The 22935-nt window shown below is 36.2% G+C and overlaps 1 protein-coding gene across 4 annotated transcripts in view; it reads left to right on the top strand.

The window, feature by feature from the left end:
- Positions 1-22935, top strand: part of LOC106869079 (protein hobbit) — a 207241-nt gene that overhangs the window by 88616 nt on the left and 95690 nt on the right. For all 4 annotated transcript variants that reach the window (XM_089341492.1, XM_089341494.1, XM_089341493.1 and 1 more), the window contains exons 2-3: positions 7034-7160; positions 11272-11324. In XM_089341492.1, the coding sequence (XP_089197618.1) occupies positions 7034-7160; positions 11272-11324 (180 nt within the window). The remainder of the gene's footprint in view (positions 1-7033; positions 7161-11271; positions 11325-22935) is intronic.

Below are 22935 nucleotides of genomic sequence, written 5' to 3' on the forward strand. Positions count from 1 at the left end.
TAATAATATACTGGACAATGAGCTAGAAGTTGGTAATTTATATTCTGTCACCTGTATTATATTGTATCCTTGACCAGGACATTTAACTCCTCATAGCCCAGTCAACCTAGCTACATTTAGGTACCGCAGTATAACTGCATGCAATTAAGTATAGCTATTTGTAGCATAGTCTTCAGTACAGTATCCTTGAGCAAGACACTTGACATTTCTCGTTTTTTTTCCTCATTCCTTGGATTTTATCAACATATTTTTACAGAAAGGAAAACAAAGCATTAAAGGTATAAACGATCAAATTATAGCTTTATATATAATTCAGTCTACACATTGACTGATTTGCTCTAGTAGATCACCCTAGTGGATCAAATTAATTAATGAAGCATTAGTGGGAGACAATTACAATACAAAGACACATATATACATACACATTATCTACCTCTGCTTGACAACTAGTGTTTGTTTGTTTATGTCCCTATAACTTAACAGTTTGGTAAAAAAAAAAATAAGCAAAAAGGCTGTTAGAAGAAGTGAATAAGTACCAGGCTTTATAACCAAAAAAGTCCTGGGGTTGATTTGTTCAGCCAAACCTTTCAAGGTGGTACCCTAGCATGGCTGCAGTGAGTTAAAGAAGATAGAAGATGAGAGATGCACGCATGCCCTACTGTTTATCAAATTTCAACCATAAGAACAATGTGATATTAGAAACACTTGCCTAAGGTGCTGTGTCATGGGCCTGAACCCACAACCACATTATTGCAAAGCATACATCGAAATGAAACAGCTACACCTGTTCTGATAGGTGAGGAGAGTTTTGTGGATGGTGTTAGGATATTATGATTCTTAATGCCATGAAAACTCCAGATTAGACACAAAATGTGTGCAAATACACACACACACACACACACACACACACACACACACACACACACATGTACATAGACACACATAAACACGCATACACACACACATACAGAAACTGTTCTATTTTCTTTGTTCTTCTGTGAAATAAAAATCAATTTGAAAATGAGTTGTCGAATAGATATGGTTATATTAAAGTAATTAACTGATAATGAGGAAGTTTTCCGAAATATTAGGCTGGGAATAATCCCAGTTAATTATCCACTTAGCTTCTGCTTCCCTTTTTCCCCTCCCAATTTCTTATCCATGAATTGAATACTCCCAAGGTAATGTGTGATATCTAGTTTGCTCGCCTCACCCACTCACCTTCGTCGTCATTTTAATATTGTTTATAGCCTTGGCTACTCCTCTCCCTTCTCTCTTTCTCTCTTTTGTTTATTATTGATGAAATAGTATCAATTAACCATCGAGAAAACTGCTCCACTTCAAATATATATTTAATTAAAATGTGTGTATGTATGTATGTATATATATATGTATTGTGTGTGTTGTGATTTCCGTGTATACACCGTGAAGTGTTCAATACATGTAGGTAATAAAATGTATACATTGTGTGTGTATGTGCAGGTAATATTGTAGTTGCACACACACACACACACACACACACACACACACACACACACACACACACACACACACACACACACACACACACACTGTATATGTCAGTAATCCTCACTGGATTTAAAGCAGTATATGTATATCCACATAGAGGGCAGCATATCAGCTGGTTATTGGGTGTCTATGAAGTTATCTATCATTTTCATGCCATAATCAGGTAAGATAATATACAGGTGAAAGTTTATAGGAGTTAATTAGACAGATCTCTTTGTTCATAGGCCTTTTTGGTGTAACTCCTAACATAGTTGACTTGGACGCAACAGTTATGTGGTTTAATTTCTTTGAGAGATCTGTTCACTTTAATGTCTCAAGGCACACTTGTAATTTTTTTTTAATACATAATTACATATTACATTGCTGCATGGTAAGAGGTTTGTTAGGCACAGTTGTGGCTATACATGCATAAATATATTATGTATTTAAATATGTACATACATAATTCTAGTCTTCCGTAAATTGTTATCCTATGGCATGTAATAACAAAACCTTAAGTGGAAGGCTTTAGTGCCAAGATTGGAACTTTTATGAAATAAAATCATCAAAACTTTGTTTATTCAAATCCAGTCTAAAAAATTGTGTTCCCTTTACGGTTAAGTAGTCTCATAATTTTTTGGGTAAGAATGAGCAAGTTTTGAGATATAAATCAGTAAATCAGCAAATTCCTCAATGATGACAGCTGAAAATTTCTGGATATTGGCGACGTTGCATTGGTGCAGCAAGAATGAGCATTGAGGATGAGAGAAGCATCTGACCCAGGGTGGCAACATCTGACTTAAGAAAGCTTGTGCTGTTATACAGGAGTTTTGTACCTACATCAATGGGTGACCCCAGGCAGCTCTGGTGTTGTAGTTGAAGGAGCCAAAACATCTAGAGGGCTGCTTTACTGCCTGTTGAGACATCAGTCCTATATTTGGAGATGGAGTTTAGCAGCACCCTGAGTACACAAGTGTTTATCCTAGATGTCTCTGCAAGAACTCAGGAACTGTCAAGGCAGGAAATATTGGAGGCCATTCCCAAAATATTCCTCGGCGTCCTATCCACCAACTTAAATTCATGTTGTAACCATGCACCAGTGATGCTGGCTCCCTTTTTTACCAAGAAATGTATGAACCACTGTCAAGTAATGTAAGGAATCCAGATCAGAAGTCATCAGTAAACAGCTGGATATAATGATCAGCATTGCCAGTGCTGGAAAAAAAAAAAAAAATGAAAGATCGAGTTACATTGGAACGGTCCAAATACACAATCTGAGACTAACCAAGCACCATCATTTTATGTTGGTTTTCATCAGAAGTTTTATCTACAGTATAAATCATTCGGTTGTGTTGATTGATGGATGCCTCCCTCGACATGAAATGTTGCCTCATCTGGCCAAATAATGTGATCGATAAGCTAAGGATTGTTTCAAAAGAATTTCACCATTTCCTTGCAGAAGCTCAATGCTGAAAATCATCTTTATTTCCTGTTTATATGTGTCTGTGTTACAGCAAGGTTTGGCTGATATCCAGCTTTAATGAGCCGTGTTGCATAAAAGATGTTTACAGCGTTGGCTGACATTGTCTTCTGTCCTAACTGACACTGGCCAACCAAGAACATGGTAATCATTAAACTGAGTCTGTACTCTCCTACTTACGAACCACATCAATCTTTCTTCTCATTGGTTGATCACCTCTGAACTTCTTTCTCTATTATTGTTGAATTGAAATTGGTTATGGAAATAAGATATTTTTGCTTAACCAGTCTCACACATTTGGGAATACTGTCAATCAATTTACAAATATTTCTAAAATAAAAATGTGTATATATAAACTGCACTTACTTAGTATTAAACTAACTCTGGTGGGGACTATTACAACTCAATAGTTATTTTACAGTGTTATCATAAAACTACTCCTGATAGATTCCATGTCTATGCAGTCTTCTCTTACTAGTTCTGCTCATTGGACTTTGACTATGCTGTAGTTCTTAACTTGAAGAATTTTATCAATCAAATTGACCTCATAAATCTGCTACTTATTCTGATAATTCTCATTCCACTGAATTGCTAACTTGTGGGGATGTAAACAAACCTACACAGTTGTAGAGCATCAAGGAATAAACACACATGCACACATACACACATGATAGGCTTGTGATAACTTCTGTCTACGAAATTCATTCATAAAGGCATCGGTCAATCCAGGAATATAATAGTAGCCACTTGTCCAAGATGCCACGGAGTGGGATACATCCGTAAAGTAAACTTCTTAACCACACAGTTGTACTTTCATCTGTGTGTGTGTGTGTGTGTGTGTGTGTGTGTGTGTGTGTGAAAAGAATCAGCTGATGATTCACTCCTAATTATGGCTGTGTGTATGTCTGGTGTCCTTGCTTGACTTGTGTAGTGTTTGCCTGTATTTAAATAAAATGTTAACTTGATGATAATGGCCAGAGTTAAATCAGTAAATTATTCCTAACAAATATAACTCTACAGCATTTATTGAATATTTTCTTCTTTCTAGACAAAGTGTGTGTGTGTGTGTGTGTTTTTATTGAGTGTGACTTCTATGTTTTTTCATGCATGTGGCATATTCAAACTGAATAAGCCAGCAAAATTACGAAATTACTGTCTATTAAATTATTTTAAATATTACACTCTATATTTGTATTGAGTCCTTTATTCAGTTAATGTTTGTTGATACTGTTTATAAAAACATTTATTTTAACTATATATATATATGTGTGTGTGTGTGTGTGTGTGTGTGTGTGTCTGTATATATATATATATATATATATATATGTGTGTGTGTGTGTGTATAAAATCTTCAAAGAATATTCTGTGCATTTTGTGTGTGGTCTTTTTGATTGCTAATTTGTGCAAAATTAAGAGTTATTTAATATATTTTTCCCTTAAGAAACCCAATTCATATTTTTAAACATCAAAAGCCAATAAATTTTTTTTCAAAAATCTCATTTTATTTGATATAACTTTTTAACAGTATTATATTAATTTAAACAGTTTTCAATTTCCATTAATTTGTGCATGGTGTTGGATTTTTTTTACAAACATTATTTTAAATGGTTTCTAATGATTTTGTCGTCAATTTTTACTAAAAGTCTTACTTACAGAATGGAATACTTAGAACTACAGTAGCAAATCATGATTTCTCCTATGGAGTAACTATGATCCTGATATCAAATAGGATTTTAAAAACATTAGTTGTTAATTAGGAATTAAATATTGGTTTCTTGTCATCCTCTCTCAATAGAAAATTTTATAATTTGAGATACAATTGATTACATTAGTCCTGCTATAAAACTGGTACTTAGTACTGAACCAGTAAGAGAGTCCCTGTGTGGTTGCACGACCTGCTAGAAATAGTAGCTAATTTTCTCGTTAATCACACAGCCTTTCTACTTAAAATAAAAGGTAGAATGTATTGGATCCTTCCGACACTATGTCTGAATAAAAGACAAGACAGTGACAACTGGAACATCTTTAATCGAAGGAATATCTTTTGATCATTGGTCTGCTGCATTAGAATTTACTTTGGTATAATAAAGCAACAAATGGATCTCTCTCTCTCTCCCCCCCCCTCCCTTAGAAATTCTCTTTGCAGCTACATAGTTTGTGTTTAATCTTACTGCATGAATCCTTGGACAAGTGTTTTTATCATAGCCTTGGTCGTTTTAAACCTTGTTAGTAACACCACTTGGTAAATGGAAGCTGTACTGTAGTCTCTTTCTCTCTTGTTTGCATCTGACAGATGTAAATATCCACAAAAAAAAAAAAAAAAAAGAATTGTGCTGCTGTGTTTCATGAATGATGTCCCTTAAGTTATGTTAAAGACTACATTGTCACTGTCACCAACAGGAACGCAATGGAGCAGTGATTGACATGTAGGTAATTTGTAAGCAAAGATGCCATTGTTGACCACCAACTGAGGTATAAAATAAATAATAACCGTTCTGGATTTTGAATTCTGAAACAAAAACCAGTTGAAAAATTAATCACATTTTACACAGTAGTTAGTGTCTCCAATATCCTTGATTAAATAACTACAACGTCATTTAACGTCCATTTTCCATGCTGGCATGGGTTGGACAGTTTGACAGGAGCTGGCAATCTGGAGAGTGACACCAGGTTCCATCTGTCTGTTTTGGCATGGTTTCTATGGCTGCACGCCTTTCCTAACACCAGCCGCTTTACAGAGTGTACTCGTTATGTGGCACCTGCACAAGTGCTTTGTATGTGCTACTGGCACATGTTCTGGAAATTTTCTTATGGGATTTGATCTCAGAAACACAAATCATTGAAGCAGATTATACCACAAAGCATTTAGTCAGTATCTCTATTTTCTTGATCTGATTCTATCTCCTCCCTCCCCCCCTCTCCACTTGTTTCGGTGTTTCAGTAATGGAAGTAGATTAACAAGAAGAGTGCTAATGGTGTAGAATATTAATAACTAGAATTGCAATACATTCACACCAAATAAAGCAGTAATTGTTGCAGATAACACACTGTTGAGGATTGCTAATTCTTCAGCATTCATTTCTGTAATTGTGCAACTGCTGCAAGCTTTATGGAGTTGAAAACAACAGCTTAGAACTGCAATTAATATCGCAATATTAATTTTGATGTCTCTTTATTGTCATGGAGATGTGAGAGATTTTTAAGGTCTCTCTATTAAAGTCAGCCTGTGTAAGACGAGTTTGTGGTGGCTAAGAAAGAATAACCCAGAAACAACGACAAAGGAGCACATCTCTGTGATGTCATCGTTATCAATGTCGTTGTGAGAGGCTTAATTAATCAGTGATTGCAAAAAAAAAAAAAACATTTCGAGGGAACTGACATGTAACACTATTCTTCAAATAAGAATTATTTCTTCTTCTATTTGATTCTGTGGAAATGTTTCAGGCTATGTAGCACTGGTAATGGGATGTGAGACAAAGAGTGACTTGATGTTTAAATTAAGATGATTGATTTTGCTTTTAAATCTCTATTGATCTAATAAATTCAATCACAATAATGATGATCAAGTCTTTTAATAAGTCATTTTCCCCATATGAATTAATTAATATATTTAATATTTAATTTTTGTATTAGAGTTGAATTTAAATGAATTTCACTGGTTATTATCTAGTTCCAAATCAACTCTGATTGAACAGATAGCAGACCCTTGATAGCAGAACCCCCCCCCCCCCCCCCCCAGCGTACCCCAATCAACATCAGCACCTACCAAATTATAGAGAAAGCTATATTTTGCTTATTCTTCTTATTTTCATATAAACACATCCAGATATCAGACTTAAAAAAAAAATGAGCACTAGGGTTGATTTCTTCAACTAAACTCTTCAAGATGGGGCCCCATCATCTTCGCAGTCTCATGACTGAAACAAGTAAAAGATGAAAAGATAAATAAATTCAAAATTCTGAAAGGGGTTATGAAGCAGACTTATACAATCATTAGTTATTTTTTTTTTTTTTGTTTCTAAAAATTCTGTTTGTCTCTTGCAGGTTGTTGGTATGGTTGATGCAATGGAAGCTCCGCAAACATTTCCAGGCGGAAGTGAAAGTTGGCTGGACAAGTATTTTCAATTTCGGCAAAGTCTATCTTAAATTACCAAAGCAAGGACTCCGCGTGGTAGGTTATTTCTCTTTTCTCTGTTCGAATTTCTGTTTATTTGGCTTTACTTTTTACTTGTTCCCCCCCACCCTTTTTTTTTAGACACAGGCCATGAAACATCGTTACCTTCATATGTAAAATCAAACTTATACACAAGGTATGTGTTGTTAGTTTGTGGGTTGGCTGCAGTTTTCAGGTGGAAGAGATATTCTCTATGCACCAGGGTGGAGTGAAAAAGGTACTTTTTTCACAGACTTTCGAAATGTGTTTTCAAGAATATATCTTTTATTGCGAAATCCTTTAAAAACAACTGTGCTAAAATCTGAAGTTCTTAAATTTACATCTTCAGGCTCCGTAGCGCACTCAGAATTTTGAATAATGAGTGAAAAATTAATTTATTACACATTTGCTGTTCCTCATTTTATTTTGTACATTCGTTGTTACGAATTGATTTTCTTTAGCGAAATCCTTTAAAAACACAAGAGTGTTAAAATCTCAAGCTCTATAATTTATATCTTGAGGCTCTGCAATACACTTGAAATTTCAAAATTATGTGAAATAAATAGACTTTTTGACTTTGTTTTCTTTATTATTTTTAATACTAGGTCACCGAATATATGTGTTACATGAGGTCTAGATTACACATGCATTAAAAAATTGTCAAGATTGTAGCAGAAAAGATAGTTCTTCTCAGGCAAAAGGCTAGTCAAATCGTGTCCATCTTAGTAGAAACTGATGGATAAAGAAATCAAGCTACATAAACAAATGGCAGCAAAACCGTTCAGAAATTAAATAACACTAACATATTCAGTAACAATAATGAATTTGATTTATCCTCAACAATTTTTAGTTTCACCAATTTTGAATATATTGTTCCTGTTTAAAACCTCTTACCTACTTGACAATTGCATTTCTAGCTCTGCCTTGAAGGAAGCTTTACTTCTTGGACTCAAGTTTTTGTGTGCAACAATGTTGTTAAACCTCCGTTAACAGCACCATATGCAGGTCCTTTCCGTTTTCTTTCACACACGGATAAATAAGTTGGTAGAAAGTAGATTGTAGAATGAATATCTTATGATAGGGAGTGGAAACCCAGCAGTTTTATTTTTCCAAGAGGGATGTCATAAAGCGATAAGCCTGATGGCTAACAAAAGGATCTGCTTTAGTTGTGTGAATGATTTGCTTTGACATGGAATGTTGTTTTGAATTTGGTTCCACTAAAACATGTGTCAAATTAATATCAGGATGACCTGATGAAATATGTACTCTGGGGTCCCCTCTTTATGTATCTGCCTCTCACTCTTCTCCTCACTCTCTCTCTCTATTATGCACACACGTACGCATGCACGCATGCACACGCACACTTCCTATGTCTCTGTTTCATAAACATAATTACAAAAACAATTTTATACTCAAACAATTACAGATGTAGCACACAACCCACACAACCAGACAAACTGTCAAAATACACACACTTGCACATACACACTCATTTACTCACCACTCACTCTTTTACCCCCTCCCTTCACTCACTCACTGACAACACACACACACACACACACACACACACACACACACACACACACACACACACACACACACATTTATATATACCAATTAACAAATCTATTGTGCTAGGCACCATTCACCCATTATATTGTTACAGAGGAATGTATATTCAGTTGCTTATAATGAAATTATGTAATAGGACTTTAGGAGGTTAGACATGGAGAGACTCTCATGGCACCTGGCATTGTGATATATGGTGACTGCTTTTGATCTTCTGTGAGCAAGTGAGGCACAACTTTTTCTGCAACTCTTTTGCCGGTCAGCAGACTGATGCCTGAGGATCGCATCAAGTGGCTTCTAATGGCGGAATCCTGAACTGCAATGGGTTTGTCCCACAGAGAACGTTTCCGGTTATTTTGGGGTACCCCTTCGTATGTCATAACCAACTGAGTTAACAATGTTGGGCTCGGGTTAAGGTGACCTCACTAGCGCTGGGACCAGGATAAAATTCACCTGTTACACACTATGTAAAGTGGTTAGTGAAGTGAGCAGACATTGTAGGGTTGAGAGGACCCTTTAGTCTTGTCAAGTACACTTTTGTAAAGTGGTTAGTGTGAGAAAGGTTATCCAGCTGTAGAAATGAGATCTCTGAATGAGATATGGCCCAACCCAAGCCAGCATAGAAAACAACAACAACAATAATGATGTTGATGACATTTGGTTTCATTTTATTTCTCCCTTCTAGTATTTAAGTTATAGTTTATAGTGTGTTACGTTATTTATTAGGAGACAGACAGACAGAGAGCCACTACTGTTTGAATTGTAGGATCCTCTGCAGTTTAGGTTTAGTCAGAAGTATGACATTAGTCCTTCGTTTATACATGCTGTTAGCCAAATTAATTGCAATTTTTAAATTATTCATTTTATATTCTATTCAGATCCTTTCATGTATTAATTATGTGCGTGCTATTAATTATGTATGTATATAAAAAAAATCTGAGATTCAGTGATTTTATTGTTATAATATAATATTGATCTGAATATATAGCAGGAGATTGTTCAACTGTATTATCATAAGAATGACAATGATAGAGCAGTAATGTGTGATTATAACAACAATGGTCTTAATAATAATAATAATAATAATAATAATGATATAAGCATACTCCGTTTAAGTGACCGACATTCAACATGTTTTATTTAACAAGTCACTCTTGAAAACAAACAAATGGATGAACTTCATTTTAAAACGATAGAATACTGTTGTTCTGCCAATGTTTAGCTCCACTTCAGCCCTAACTAAAGACATTCCAAACAATATATACCAAACTGAAAAAGCTAAGTACTGGAGTCAACTTGTTTGACTAAAACACTTTGAGGCAGTGCTCCAGCATGGCCATGATCCAGTGACTGAAACAAGTAATAAACCAAAAGTTAAAAAGAAGATAATTGAAGAAGAAATAAATGAATAAATTGAAACTGATCTCTGGAATACTTCGTGTTCATTGTTTAGACCATTACGTAGAAGATCTGAAAGAAAATTGAGAGAGAGAGATAGAAGAGTGGTTGATTAAATATTTATTGTAATGTTATTAACAAACTTCACTTTTAGTAGATTTTGTTTCAATAAAATTTACTTTGATGTGGTATACAATAATTCCTCGACTATCACGGGTGTTATGTCCCCCACTCCACCTGTGCGATAGGTGAAAATCCACAAAGTAGAAACAGTATTGTATATTTTTTAAAGTTATTTTTATAATTTGTATATATCTATTTTATTATAAATGCAAAACAACACCACGGAGGAATCGACGTAAGCTTAAATAATAAACTGCGACAGGTAAACTGCGATATGGTGAGAGATTATTGTACTTTTTTTATTAGTTTCTGTCATTGGACTGGGGCCATATTGAGGTGCTGTATGCAAGGGTTTTAAGTCTATCATGTTGACCCCTGTACTTATTTGACTCTAGTATACCTTCTATCAATACTTGTGTAGTGTCTAAATTCTTACCCTTTGTTTTCTGGTATAAAATGGATGTAACTGTGTATTGTGCTACAGCAGTTTGTATACTTGTAATACACCTTCGCAGACATACACACACAGTATGCTGTATGCATACATGTATATGCCCACACAAACACATATATAAACAGCTAGCTTCCACACACTTTGTTTAACATAAGATAGTGGCCAACTCAGGGATACAGCAGAAGACACTTACCCAAAGGACTATGCTGTGGGGTCAAATCTAGAACACTATAGTTGCAAAGGTAACTTCTTAGCCACATGTTTATGCTTGCATTTTTTGTTTTGTTTTTGGTGTGACAGGAATAAAATCAAATCACTTGTATTCTCTAACTCTGTATCCCCAACGCAGTTAACCATGCCTCTCTCCCCTCTCTCTCTCTTCCTCTCTCCTTCTCTCTCTCTATATATATCCAGAACTGATGTCTAGGATTTGACTGTGTAGATTTCAATTTTCAACCACATTTTCTCACCCTTTCCCATGGTTACTTGCAATAAAAATGTCACAGCAACTAAAACCTTCACAGTTAGTTGTAAACTTTGATATAATCTTCAAACTTTTCAGCTATTTCTTTATTTCTCTTTCAGGAAATTGAAAACATTGGTTTAACCAGTTATATTCTGAGCCCTCGCACAATTAGGTAAGATGCTTCTTAAAGAACACTACAAGTTCCACTTTGATGTAGAATTATGTACACATTAGTTGATCATTACACTGATTAAGTATCTAAATATCCAAACAGAGAATTTAAAATGGTCTTATTGTTGGTCAAATTCACAATACGTTAGATATCAAGAAAGTTCATTGATGACTTTGATTAGTTTAATTGCTCTGGTGAGTAAAGAATCTTGTGTTTCGAGGTGGGGATGGGGATCTTTGTTCTTCATTGGATAATGAAGAAGTGAGAGAGAGAGATGTTACCATTATGGTTGTAAGTTTCTTCCACACTAAAAATGGCTGAGCTTGGTGGGAGTGGGGAAGAAAGAAAAAAAAAAGACACTAGATTCTTTATTCTTTGTAACAATTGAACTTCACCAAGTTTTCTATGAACTCTTCTCTGAAGACCATCCTACGTTCCTCAGAGACTACATTTCACCCCATTTAGACATTACAATGTCTGTATTTCATATTTAAAAAGAGAAATTTCTACTGTTTTATAATGTTGACAGACATTACCATGTACAATGACACTGATATGACAGTTTTCCTGCCCCTGCATATGTGCATGCATGTGTATGTGTGTGTACATGTGTGTGTATGTATGCATACGTGTGTGTGTGTGTGCATGTGTGATAGGGTTGCTCTATCATCTTGTTTAACCCTTTTCAGTTTTCCAAATTCTATCATATCATAACTGTAATGGGGAAAAAAAGGGTCTTTTTTAACCCACTGTTCATATGCCATTATTTATAGCTTTATCTGCTTCGAGATTCACTGTTCTCAAAAGAATTGTTTCATGTTCTCAAAGTTTATAAATTCTTATGATGCCATTGATGCTTTTTTTGATTGCGTAAGTTTTGTCTTAGACTTAATTGCTTAACTTCTTTAATATGTAATATATATAAAAAATAAATCCATATAAACATAATCTTTAAATCCAGACTATAACAGGTTAGGGTGTTAAAAAGTGACCTGATGATTGCCATTGGCTGTGCACATTGTGTGGTGTTGTCAATCACTGTAGGAAATATATGATTAGTTTAATTACAAACGGAGATGTCAGAGTTGGTGGTACCTTAAATGGAAGAATCAAAAGCAAAGGTTTTGTGTACCGACTCCACAGCTATAAACCTGATTAACATCAACTCGTTGTAAATGGGTGGAGCAGAGGAAGCACTGTAAAATTGATGAGTGTTTTCTTTTAAAGGCATTTCATTTGCCTTTTACATTCTAAGTTCAAATTCTGTCAAAGTCATCTTTGACTTTCATCCTTTCAGGGTTGATAAAATAAATACCAATTGAGCACTGGGGTCAATTTAATCCATGTAGCCCCTTCCCTAATATTGCTGGCCTTGTGACAAAATTCGAAGTCAGTGAGCTGGCAGAACTGTTTGCATGCCGAGCAAAATACTTAGCAGTATTTTGTCTGTCTTTATGTTCTGAGTTCAAATTCCACTGGGGTCAACTTTCTCTTTCATTCTTTCAAGGTTGATAAAATAAGCACCAGTTGAATACTCAGTCAATGTAGTTGACTAACCCCCTCCCACCAAATTTCAGGTCTTATACCTATGGCAGAAATTATTATTATTATTATTATTATTATTATTATTATTATTATTAGTGTGTGTGTGTGTGTGTGTAAGCGAGGATTTGGTTGCAAAATTGATCAAATTAAGGTGTTTTGTAGAATCTCCCTCACTGGCTCACGTGATCCTCATTGAAACCAAAAAAAAACCCGAGTTTTTTTTGTTTTTTTTTTTGTTTTGTGTTGGTTGCTAAATGAATGAGATTGAATTGCTTGATGTTATTTTAAAGACAGATGGAAGTAAGTGTGTCTCTATTTGAAAGACATTCAGGAGTTTGTTGATAGAGATTTTGATGCTACATTGAGCAGGTCAAGCTACTATGGTAGAAGCTTCCTCACAAGCTCTATAACACAGCTAATCTGTTTTTGTTTCGAAAAGAGAACAGTTTGTATTGCATTAAGAAGGTTTATTTTATGATAAGCAAGCAGCACTATGTCATCTTGTTAATGCATCAAAACTCTCTCTCTCCCTCCTCCTTCTCTTCTGCTATTGTCTTCATGGAGATGATCATTGTTTTAAGACTGCTTCTCTAGATGGCGTTCGTTGTCTTTTGGCATGAGTGTGTGCATGAGTGTGTGCATGAGTGTGTGCATGCATGTGTGTGTGTGTTTGTGTGTGTACAAGAGACTCTGTGTGTGTGTGAGGAAGTGATTAGATTACGTAATGGTTTGGCTATTGATCACAGCTATCAATAGCCATGATATCTCTCCATCCATCTATCTATCTGACTGATGTAAAAGTTGGTTACACACTGGTTGTGTCTGTCTCTGCTAGAAGATGTCACAAATTATTGGGAATTATTGCTCTGTCTATATGTGTGTGTGTGTGTGTTGGTGAGGAAGAGATTTCCTATTTGAGTGGATGGTGGTGGTGGTAGTGGTGGTGGTGTAGCATGCTGTTTGAATTGCATTTTTTTTCTTGTCTTCTCCATTTTATTATATTCTATTTTAGTTTTGCAACAGTCTTTAGCTTATATCTGAGACATGGTAGATATTAAAGGAAAATATCAAATCTCCCTCCTCCTTCCTTAAATGTCTCTTTCCATCCATCACTCCTCTCTCTTACTTTCTTAATTTTTTTCACTCAGTCTCTCTCTCTCTCATGCCACTACATCTCCATCCTCTGCATTTCTTCTTCTTCTTCTTCCTCTTCTCCTCTTACTCTCCTCTTATTTGTCTCTACCACTCTATCCATGCCTATCTTCCTCTTCCTCTATTTGGATCTTTCTCTTTCCTTTTATCTATTCTCTCTCTTTCTCTCTCTCTCTCTCTCTCTCTCTCTCTCTCTTTCTCTCTCTCTCTCTCTCACTTGTGCACACACACACTTTCTCTCTATCTCTGACATATTACAATAATGCAGTGTATGTTTGCAGAAAATGTATATACATACACACTTAGATGCACACACATGCACATAAATATGCATCTACATATACATACATACATACATATACATATATACATACATATATATATGAGATACATGTGTGTGTGTGTGTGTGTGTGTGTGTGTTTAAATCTATATCTATGTGTCTATAAAAGCTGATTATTGACAGACCCATGAAATCTATTGACTCTCTTATTGTTGTTGTTATGATTGCATTATTAACGAGTAATGCAACCCTTTAATAGAAACACACATTAATTACATTGTTATCATTCATACATACACATGAAACACACAAGAGCAGTCAGGCTACAGCAACAATAGGAGCTGGCTGGCTGGCTGGCTGGCTGGCTGGCTGGCTGGCTAGCTGGTTGGTTGGCGTTAGTGTTATGCAGTTAGCCATACCACCATCACCACCACCACCACCACCACCACCACCATCTCCACTGCTGCTGCTACTGTTACCAGCTACCATTATCACCATCACCATATATTCACCACCATCTTATCATATATAATGTCACTCTACCACCACCTCTGCAACTACTCCCTACCTACCACCAGCCTCTGTAATAATACTAACCCACCACTACTACTACTACTACTACTACTACTACTACTACTACTACTACTACTACTACTACTACTACTACTACTACTGTGAGTACTAAAATACCACCTCCACCACCACCAGTAATAGCAATTCTACACTGTGCTTCCCACCACCGCCACCACCACCACCACCAGTGTTAATGTTGTTATTGTTGTCTCTGCTGCTCTGACTTCATGTTCTGTCATGTTTAACACATGTGTGACCAAACGCTTGTGTGTGTGTGTGTGTGTGTGTTCAGTGTGTTCATAGGCCAACTGCTCCACCCCTCTATCTGACCCCTGCTTGTCAGATGACCCTTACATTTGTTGATTGTCATTCTTTTACCATCCATACCACCTTCTTACCTGCCTTCTTCCATTTAATGCTGCTGCTGCTGGTGTTGGTTGTAGTAGTGGTAGTAGTAATAGTAGCAGCAGTGGTGGTGAGTAGTATTGGTGCTGATAGTAGTAGCACTGGTGAGAGTGATGGTAGTGCTGGTGGTGGTGGTGGTGGTGTGGTCAATGGGATGAGTGAATTACAAAGAATAGAGAAAGACCACCACTACTTCTCCCATAAGTCACATTTACATCACTCACTCCTCTACTGGCATCAACACCACCACTGCATCAACTCTTCTTCTTCTTCTGCACTCACACCACCACTACCATCACTATTTTCCTTCCCAGTGTTCTGTTACGTAAAGTTGCTCTATCTAATTGACACAGTTTGTAATCAAGTGGAAAGAAAAGTGACAGAATTAAATAATAATTATACACACACACACCCATATAAGGCAACAGTGATTTCTGCATATGCACCACAGTCAGGTCTAACGTTCAAGCAAGAGCAGGACCTTGTGTCTATGAGATACTCATGCAGACTACTTCCATAACCTATAACAGCTGCTTTGTGGTCACAGTTAAATACTTAAGTTGGCATTCTGGTCGACACCAGGATGGTTACTTATGTGTACACATGGGTGTTATGACACACTGTGGTACAAGGAATGGCGAGATCAAGATCCCTGGGATTTGGTGACCTATATGGCCTAACCCTTTGCAATTAAGATTTTTGAAAGCCAATCAGCCACTGGGTTATCTGCACTCAGGTGGCCAGACAGACTTGATACTCACCAGGGAATGGGGTGAACAAATAATTATTAATACTAAATGTTTCCTCAATGAAGAATGTACTGCACCACATAGACGAGTGATCAGTGATTTCAGGATAAGAGCTGGAAGGATGACCCAGGGACAGAAGTAAAAAAAAAAAGAGACAAAAATGGAGAAGGAAGTTATGGAAGCTGAAAGATTCCTCTGTGGTCTGTTAGTTCTTCTATGATGAGAAGAAAGATATAGAGTACCATCATCATCATCATCGTTTAACGTCCGCTTTCCATGCTAGCATGGGTTGGACGATTTGACTGAGGACTGGTGAAACCGGATGGCAACACCAGGCTCCAGTCTGATTTGGCAGAGTTTCTACAGCTGGATGCCCTTCCTAACGCCAACCACTCAGAGAGTGTAGTGGGTGCTTTTACGTGTCACCCGCACGAAAACGGCCACGCTCGAAATGGTGTCTTTTATGTGCCACCCGCACAAGCCAGTCCAGGGGCACTGGCAACGATCTCGCTCGAAAATCCTACAGGAGCCAGTCAGGCGGTACTGGCAACGGCCACGCTCAAAATGGTGCATCTCATGTGCCACCCGCACAAGAACCAGTCCAGGGGCACTGGCAACGATCTTACTTGGCTTGCCGGGTCTTCCATGATATAAAGGATAACTCTTTTGTTGACTTAAAAGAAAGGAGGTTTTTTTTAGAATAGCTCTTGTTTAGTCTTAGATCAGCTTGGGTCTAACAGATATTATTAAACTGTGACCAGCTTGTCCTTTCTTCTCTATCCCACCCCGACATAGTGTATCTAGGACTACATGATTCAATATCCTTCCCTTTTCTTTTTTTTTTTTAAAGGCAATAGGATGTGATTTGAGGAAAATTTGACAGCTGTTCTTAGCAAGTCTAGTGGATACGCAGGCTTCCTGTTTGGCTCATAAGAGAGAAATGAGAATTGTTTGCAGTAATTAGTGACTGCTAATTACAGAAGGAACCTTAAATCAAAACAACAATGAAATATTTCAACACACATTATTTGAGATGCTACCCCCTCCTCCATATTACTTTATAAATGTTGTCTTCTCTTTTCATTCAGGGACTTTTAGTGTCACTTGAAACTGTATACAACTATCTATCATTTCAGTTTAATCTCATTATAAGACCTTTATTTTTGTTTAATTCCTCAATCTGTTTGTCCTTATTTCACCTCTGACCTGACCCCATTTCTTAATACATTTGGCCTACTTTTATTCTTATTATCTTCTCCCTGCCAATCATCATGTTATGACATTTAGCTTTCACTCTTCCAGCCTCTCTCTCTCTCTCTCTCTCTCTCTCTCTCTTTCTCTCTCTCTCTTTCTCTCTCTCTCTCTCTCTCTCTCTTTCTCTCTGTCACTCCAGTCAGTCTGTCTTAGTTTCTCTTACAGACAGCAGCTAAGTGACTGAAACCTTTCATTTCACACCACCTGTTGCCCTCACATCCAAATCTCTTCTTTGCTTTATCTTCACACCACCTGTCTCCAGCCCACCCTGATATTCAGACACCTTCCTCTCTTCATTTCACTCCTGTTACACATCCACAGCAAATATATAATCATGCTCTTTATTATTCCCTATACATTGTCTGTTTTTATTTGGTTCAGAATTTATCTTTTTTTCTGTTTCGTCCTATCTCAATCAGTTTCTCTCAATTTGAAATTCATAAAATCTCTTTCTTTTTTTTTATCAACCTGAGGTATTAGGATGAGGAGACTATATATATATATATATATATATATATATATAAATAAAGTTAGGGAATGTCAAAATCCGAACTTAGAAGGATATTCAATTTAATAATATCAAATTGAATTATATAATGGAAAATATATTAATAATTTTTTAGAGAAGAACCACCAAGATGCAACTCAAACAATGAAGGAGATGAGACAGCGTCAAGAGAAGCGTACTCTTCAAAATACTAATACACCAATCTCACGGAATCTGCAAAGACCATGGGCATAGCAACTGCCCCTTTAGGGAACCATGCAACAATATCTAGATGATTGGTTATTAATTCCAGATTCTCTCTCTCTCTCTCTCTCACACACACACACACACACACACACACACACACACACACACACACACACACACACACACACACACACACACTGATGACAAAAGAGCATGTGCTTCTAACTCAACTCTCTTGAAACAGGTGAGCCCCAACCCTGTTGAAATTGTGGTTCTTCAGTTGTCAAACATGGTTGTTGATGTCTCTAGAGTTATAACCCAATGGTTATTTTAGGGGCAAAGTATATATTTAGGTAAATTGTTTGTATGATGATGGCTTCCCACTCTTCTAGTGAATGGAATTCTTAAGTAAGCAGAGAAGCTAGTTTAAAGTTCAGAGCTTGTTGATGTAACAGGGTAAGAGAGCAAATAACGATGGTGATGTAGTTGTTGATGGTGATGGAGGTGATGAAAGAAGCGCATTTCCCAGAAAGAAATACAAAAGAGAGAAAGGGATTTTGTGTGTTGTTGAAATATAATTAGGGAGCTTCTTTAATCAGTACACCTGGAGATTACTTGCGGAGAGAAGATGAAAAGAGAAGATAAACCAGTTGACTATAATTACATAGAATTAACAAAATTCACATCCTCCCATCTCGACTTAATCTGTCTCCCACGTCGTCTCTTTCTCTTCTGGCTGCTGTCTGCTTTAATTGCTTCCAATGAAAATGCTTTGTGATTAACAAAATATCATCATGGTGATTTGAATAGCATCAAGAGCAAAAACAAAAGACAAGAAAAAACAAAACCAATGGGGGAAGGGTTTTTTCATGGTGTTTCTGATATTATTTCACTCAGAGTTGCTGAAGGCAATCTGTTAAAGAAAGTAGCGTCTCTAAAAGAAAACTGATGCATTATCAAATCGAGAGAGCATCCATGAGAGTCAAGGAGAACAATCTCTGTCAGAGCTGATGTTACAGAAAATATATTGATATGGTTTATTGCAGTATTTCAAACCCAGAAGGTCATTCTGCTTTAGAGTATTGGAAAACCATTTTACTGAACAGAACTCTGATATTTACAAATACAGTGTCGTATAGACTTACTTAGCTGTTGCTATGACATTGTAATAATTAGGATAATTGCTTTTACCTTCACTAATCATCTATTACTGTTGTCTAATAGCTTGAATCATTTGACATGTCAGATAAGCAGTTTGCCTTCTCTAAGCAAGAATATTGTTATTATTGAGTTCATGTGTCAGGTTATGTCATAGATAAGATAACTGTATGTGCAGCACTTTGTATCTGCTACACTTCTGTTTGCTCTATGACACAGTAAATTTTGCATAGATCTGTGTAGATTTGTAGTCAGTTGAACTGTGATATAATTGAAGTGCGTTCTTGTTAAGAATATTGTCTGTTCTCTCACTATTAACTTTCTCCTGTAAAGATGAAAAACATTATCAAATGTAAATCTGAAGTTCAAATTCCATTGAGGATGACTTCACCTTTCATCTTTTGGGGTCAATAAAAAAAGTATCAGTTCAGCATTGGGTTTATATTATTGGCTTTCCTCCCAAAATTAGAAAGGAAAAGGTATATGAATTGAAATAAAACTAGCACAATGCAGGGAGGGGTCTTTAGTTTAGCAAATAACTTCTTTGGTGATGTTAGCATGATAAAATACAAGCTGGTTGGTGATGGAGATTGAAAAGAAAGAAGAAAGGAAACTGAAGAGATGGGGTCTCAGTAATGCACAGTTCAAGCAACTCATCTAGGGAAACAGTAACTCTGAATAAAAATTGATATGAGTAGAGGGGTCTCTTTAGACCTGGCTCATGGACTCTCAAGGGAACGAGGCAGTAGATTGCTCTGAGTTCAGATTGTAAAGTGGTTGGCAATTGGAAGGACATCCAACCATAAAAATATGTCCAGATATGTATATAACAGTACACAACAGTAAACATTGGTGGTTTTTCCTGTTGTTGTGTGTGTGTGTCAGTGACAAGACCTCTGTACTGGAACAAACCTATCACCCATAGGAGTATAGAGAAACAATGATGATTAATTATTACATTTACACTCTAAATTTCATGTGGTTTGACCTGTGATGGCCATCAGATGCCTCATTCCTGAATGGATCTTTCTTTCTTTTAGGTGCCATCTCCAGAATGCTGGACATAAACGATCATGTCCTGTCACAATTCTCTGTAACAGTTCCACTTCCCGATGTTTGATGCCTCTTTCTTCCAACCAGTTCATCAATCTTAGCATCCATACCATCCTTCTCTTTCCTCCGCTTCTCTTCCTTTCAATCTCTCTGGTTGTAGCTAAATTCTTCAGGCCCTTATTTTCTGAATAGATACATAATTCATTTCTTAAATAGATACAATATTAACCTGACTTAAAGAATTCCTAGTTTGGCAGTTCCAGTGTGGTACCATGGAAATCTAAAAATAATGCTGATTGGATATCAATTCACTTGAAACCTGTTTAAAAAAAATAGTTATCATCTTTAATGTTGGAGGTTAATAGACTGAGGAAATATCATGATTCATGACTTTCAATTATGTTTTTATTGCTAAGCACCGCTGGTAGTATTCAGAAGGTACTCACTTGACATAAATACAGGGGATGCCTGGCTAAAGATATATCAGGTGTCAATGCTAACAACATTGAAAGTGGTAATTATGGATAAGCAATGAGAGGGAAAATATGATAGTAGTCAATGAAAATAACTTCAAACATATTTTGGTCTTATTCTGACCTCTTTAGGGAAGCTTGTACTTGTCAAAACAATGATGAAAGAATTAATATTATGCAAGATTATTTTTTCATTTAAACCAAAACATGCTTTGTCTTATATCCTTACTAAAAATATGAAAATATTAGTTGACTAAATTTTTTAATCTCTTCCCTCATAATTATTTTAATGCTTACTGTATTAAATCAGTTAACACTAACTTAATTATTATTTTCCAACTGAATAAACAATTCAGTTTTCTTTTCTATATTATTGATTGTACAGTCTTTGTGTTGGAATGGGTTTGCTAGGTCTGCTTTACATAATATTACCAATTGTCTGTAGGCAAAGGAAAAAGAAATACTTAAACTAATAAAATACTTCAAAATCATTAATTAAAATATCTACATGTAATAAATGACATTGGTTTTATTTGTAATTAACATTACGTTAACTTCAAACTAGTTTTTGTCTGTCTTTGATGTTGTTGTCACTAATTAAACAACAACTACAATAACAACAGCATAAGCGTATAAAATGTCTCTGTTGCCGAACTTGATGTATTTTATGTTCCATATTTAAACTTGGATTGCTAAAACATCTGTTATTTGCATTCTTTGGTGGTGTTCTTGTTTTTATACACTACTACCACCGTCACTGATATTACAACTACTTCTACAGCTACCGTACATACCACTACTACCATTATTACTACTCCAACTATGACTGCTATGCCTACAACCTCCATGGGCGATGGTGGTACAACTAGTAATATTACAGGCATTTCCACTACTAACACCCTCATTAAAACCACTGTCTACCATGGTCATCACCACTACTATAAACCACTTCTATAAGTACCACCACCATCATTAGAAGGTGTATGTGTGGCTGTGTGGTTAAGAACTTCACTGTGCAACTACATGGCTTTGGTTCAATCTCACTGTACACCTCTTGGGTATGTGTCTTTTACCATAGCTTCAAAGTCTTTTGAATGAGATTTGAAAGATGGAAACTGTGTGGAATCTCATTAAGAAGACCTTTCCTGTTTCTGGGTGGCAGACTTAGCATAACGGTATCTGATCATAACACAATGATGTCATATATTAGCACCCTGGTATCTGATCATAGCACAGTGATGTTGTATCTTAGCATACTGTATCATAGCACACTAGTGTTTTCTTATAGAGCAGTGGGGTCGTGTCTTAGCATAGTGGTGTCTTGTCATAGCACACTGGTGTCTGATCATAGCACACTAGTGTCTTATCTTGACATACAGGTGACCTATCTTAACACAGTGGTATTCTATCATATAGCACAATGGTGTTGTATCTTAACACAATGGTGTTATCTTAGCACACTATTACTTGAGATTTACTAATGTTACATCTCAGACAATTTATCTTCCATCCACTTACCATAGCAAACAAGGCAGCTAAGCAATGGCCAAAGAAACATTTCTTGAGATTAGGCAACATTGACACACATTTGCCCATCTCTTAACTAGATTTCAATGGTTCTGTTGGACACCAATAATGACACATCTAAGGGCAAAAACTTGCCTAGTAAAAAAGAAGACAAAAAGAAAAGGATGCCAAAATTAAAATTTTTTTCAAAAAAATCGACACAAATTTCTTTTGTATCCTATTTAAAAGTTTATTGCATTATTTTTCTTAAAATAGTCATTTATTTAGGACAACATATGGTTGACTCACTAATGTTCCAAAAGTAAAACTGACCCCCCCTCTTTTCACACCATTACCATACTGTCGGCACTACCCCTCCCAAATTTACAAAAATATCCTACCAGTGGGGTTTATTCTGCAAAGGAAATATTTGAAATTTGATACTGAGTGCGATGAACACTTTGGTAACACTCTGATTTGTTACCAATATATATATATATATATATATATATACACACACACACACACACACACACACACACACACACACACACATTTGAATAAAATGCTCATATCTGCTGGGTAGCTGGCCCCTATGGCCGTACATAATTTTTCTTTTCTGTCCCTCACAATCATATCAGGTTATTTATTTATTTATTTGCATTTGGCAGAAGTTTTAATGGGAATATTCCTTATGCTCACACACACACACACCAATATTCTTTGTATTCAAACACACACACACACACACACACATGCATGTACATG

Source organism: Octopus bimaculoides, chromosome 24 (assembly GCF_046866305.1).
Source record: "Octopus bimaculoides isolate indiv1 chromosome 24, ASM4686630v1, whole genome shotgun sequence".
In the NCBI taxonomy this organism is placed as follows: domain Eukaryota; kingdom Metazoa; phylum Mollusca; class Cephalopoda; order Octopoda; family Octopodidae; genus Octopus; species Octopus bimaculoides.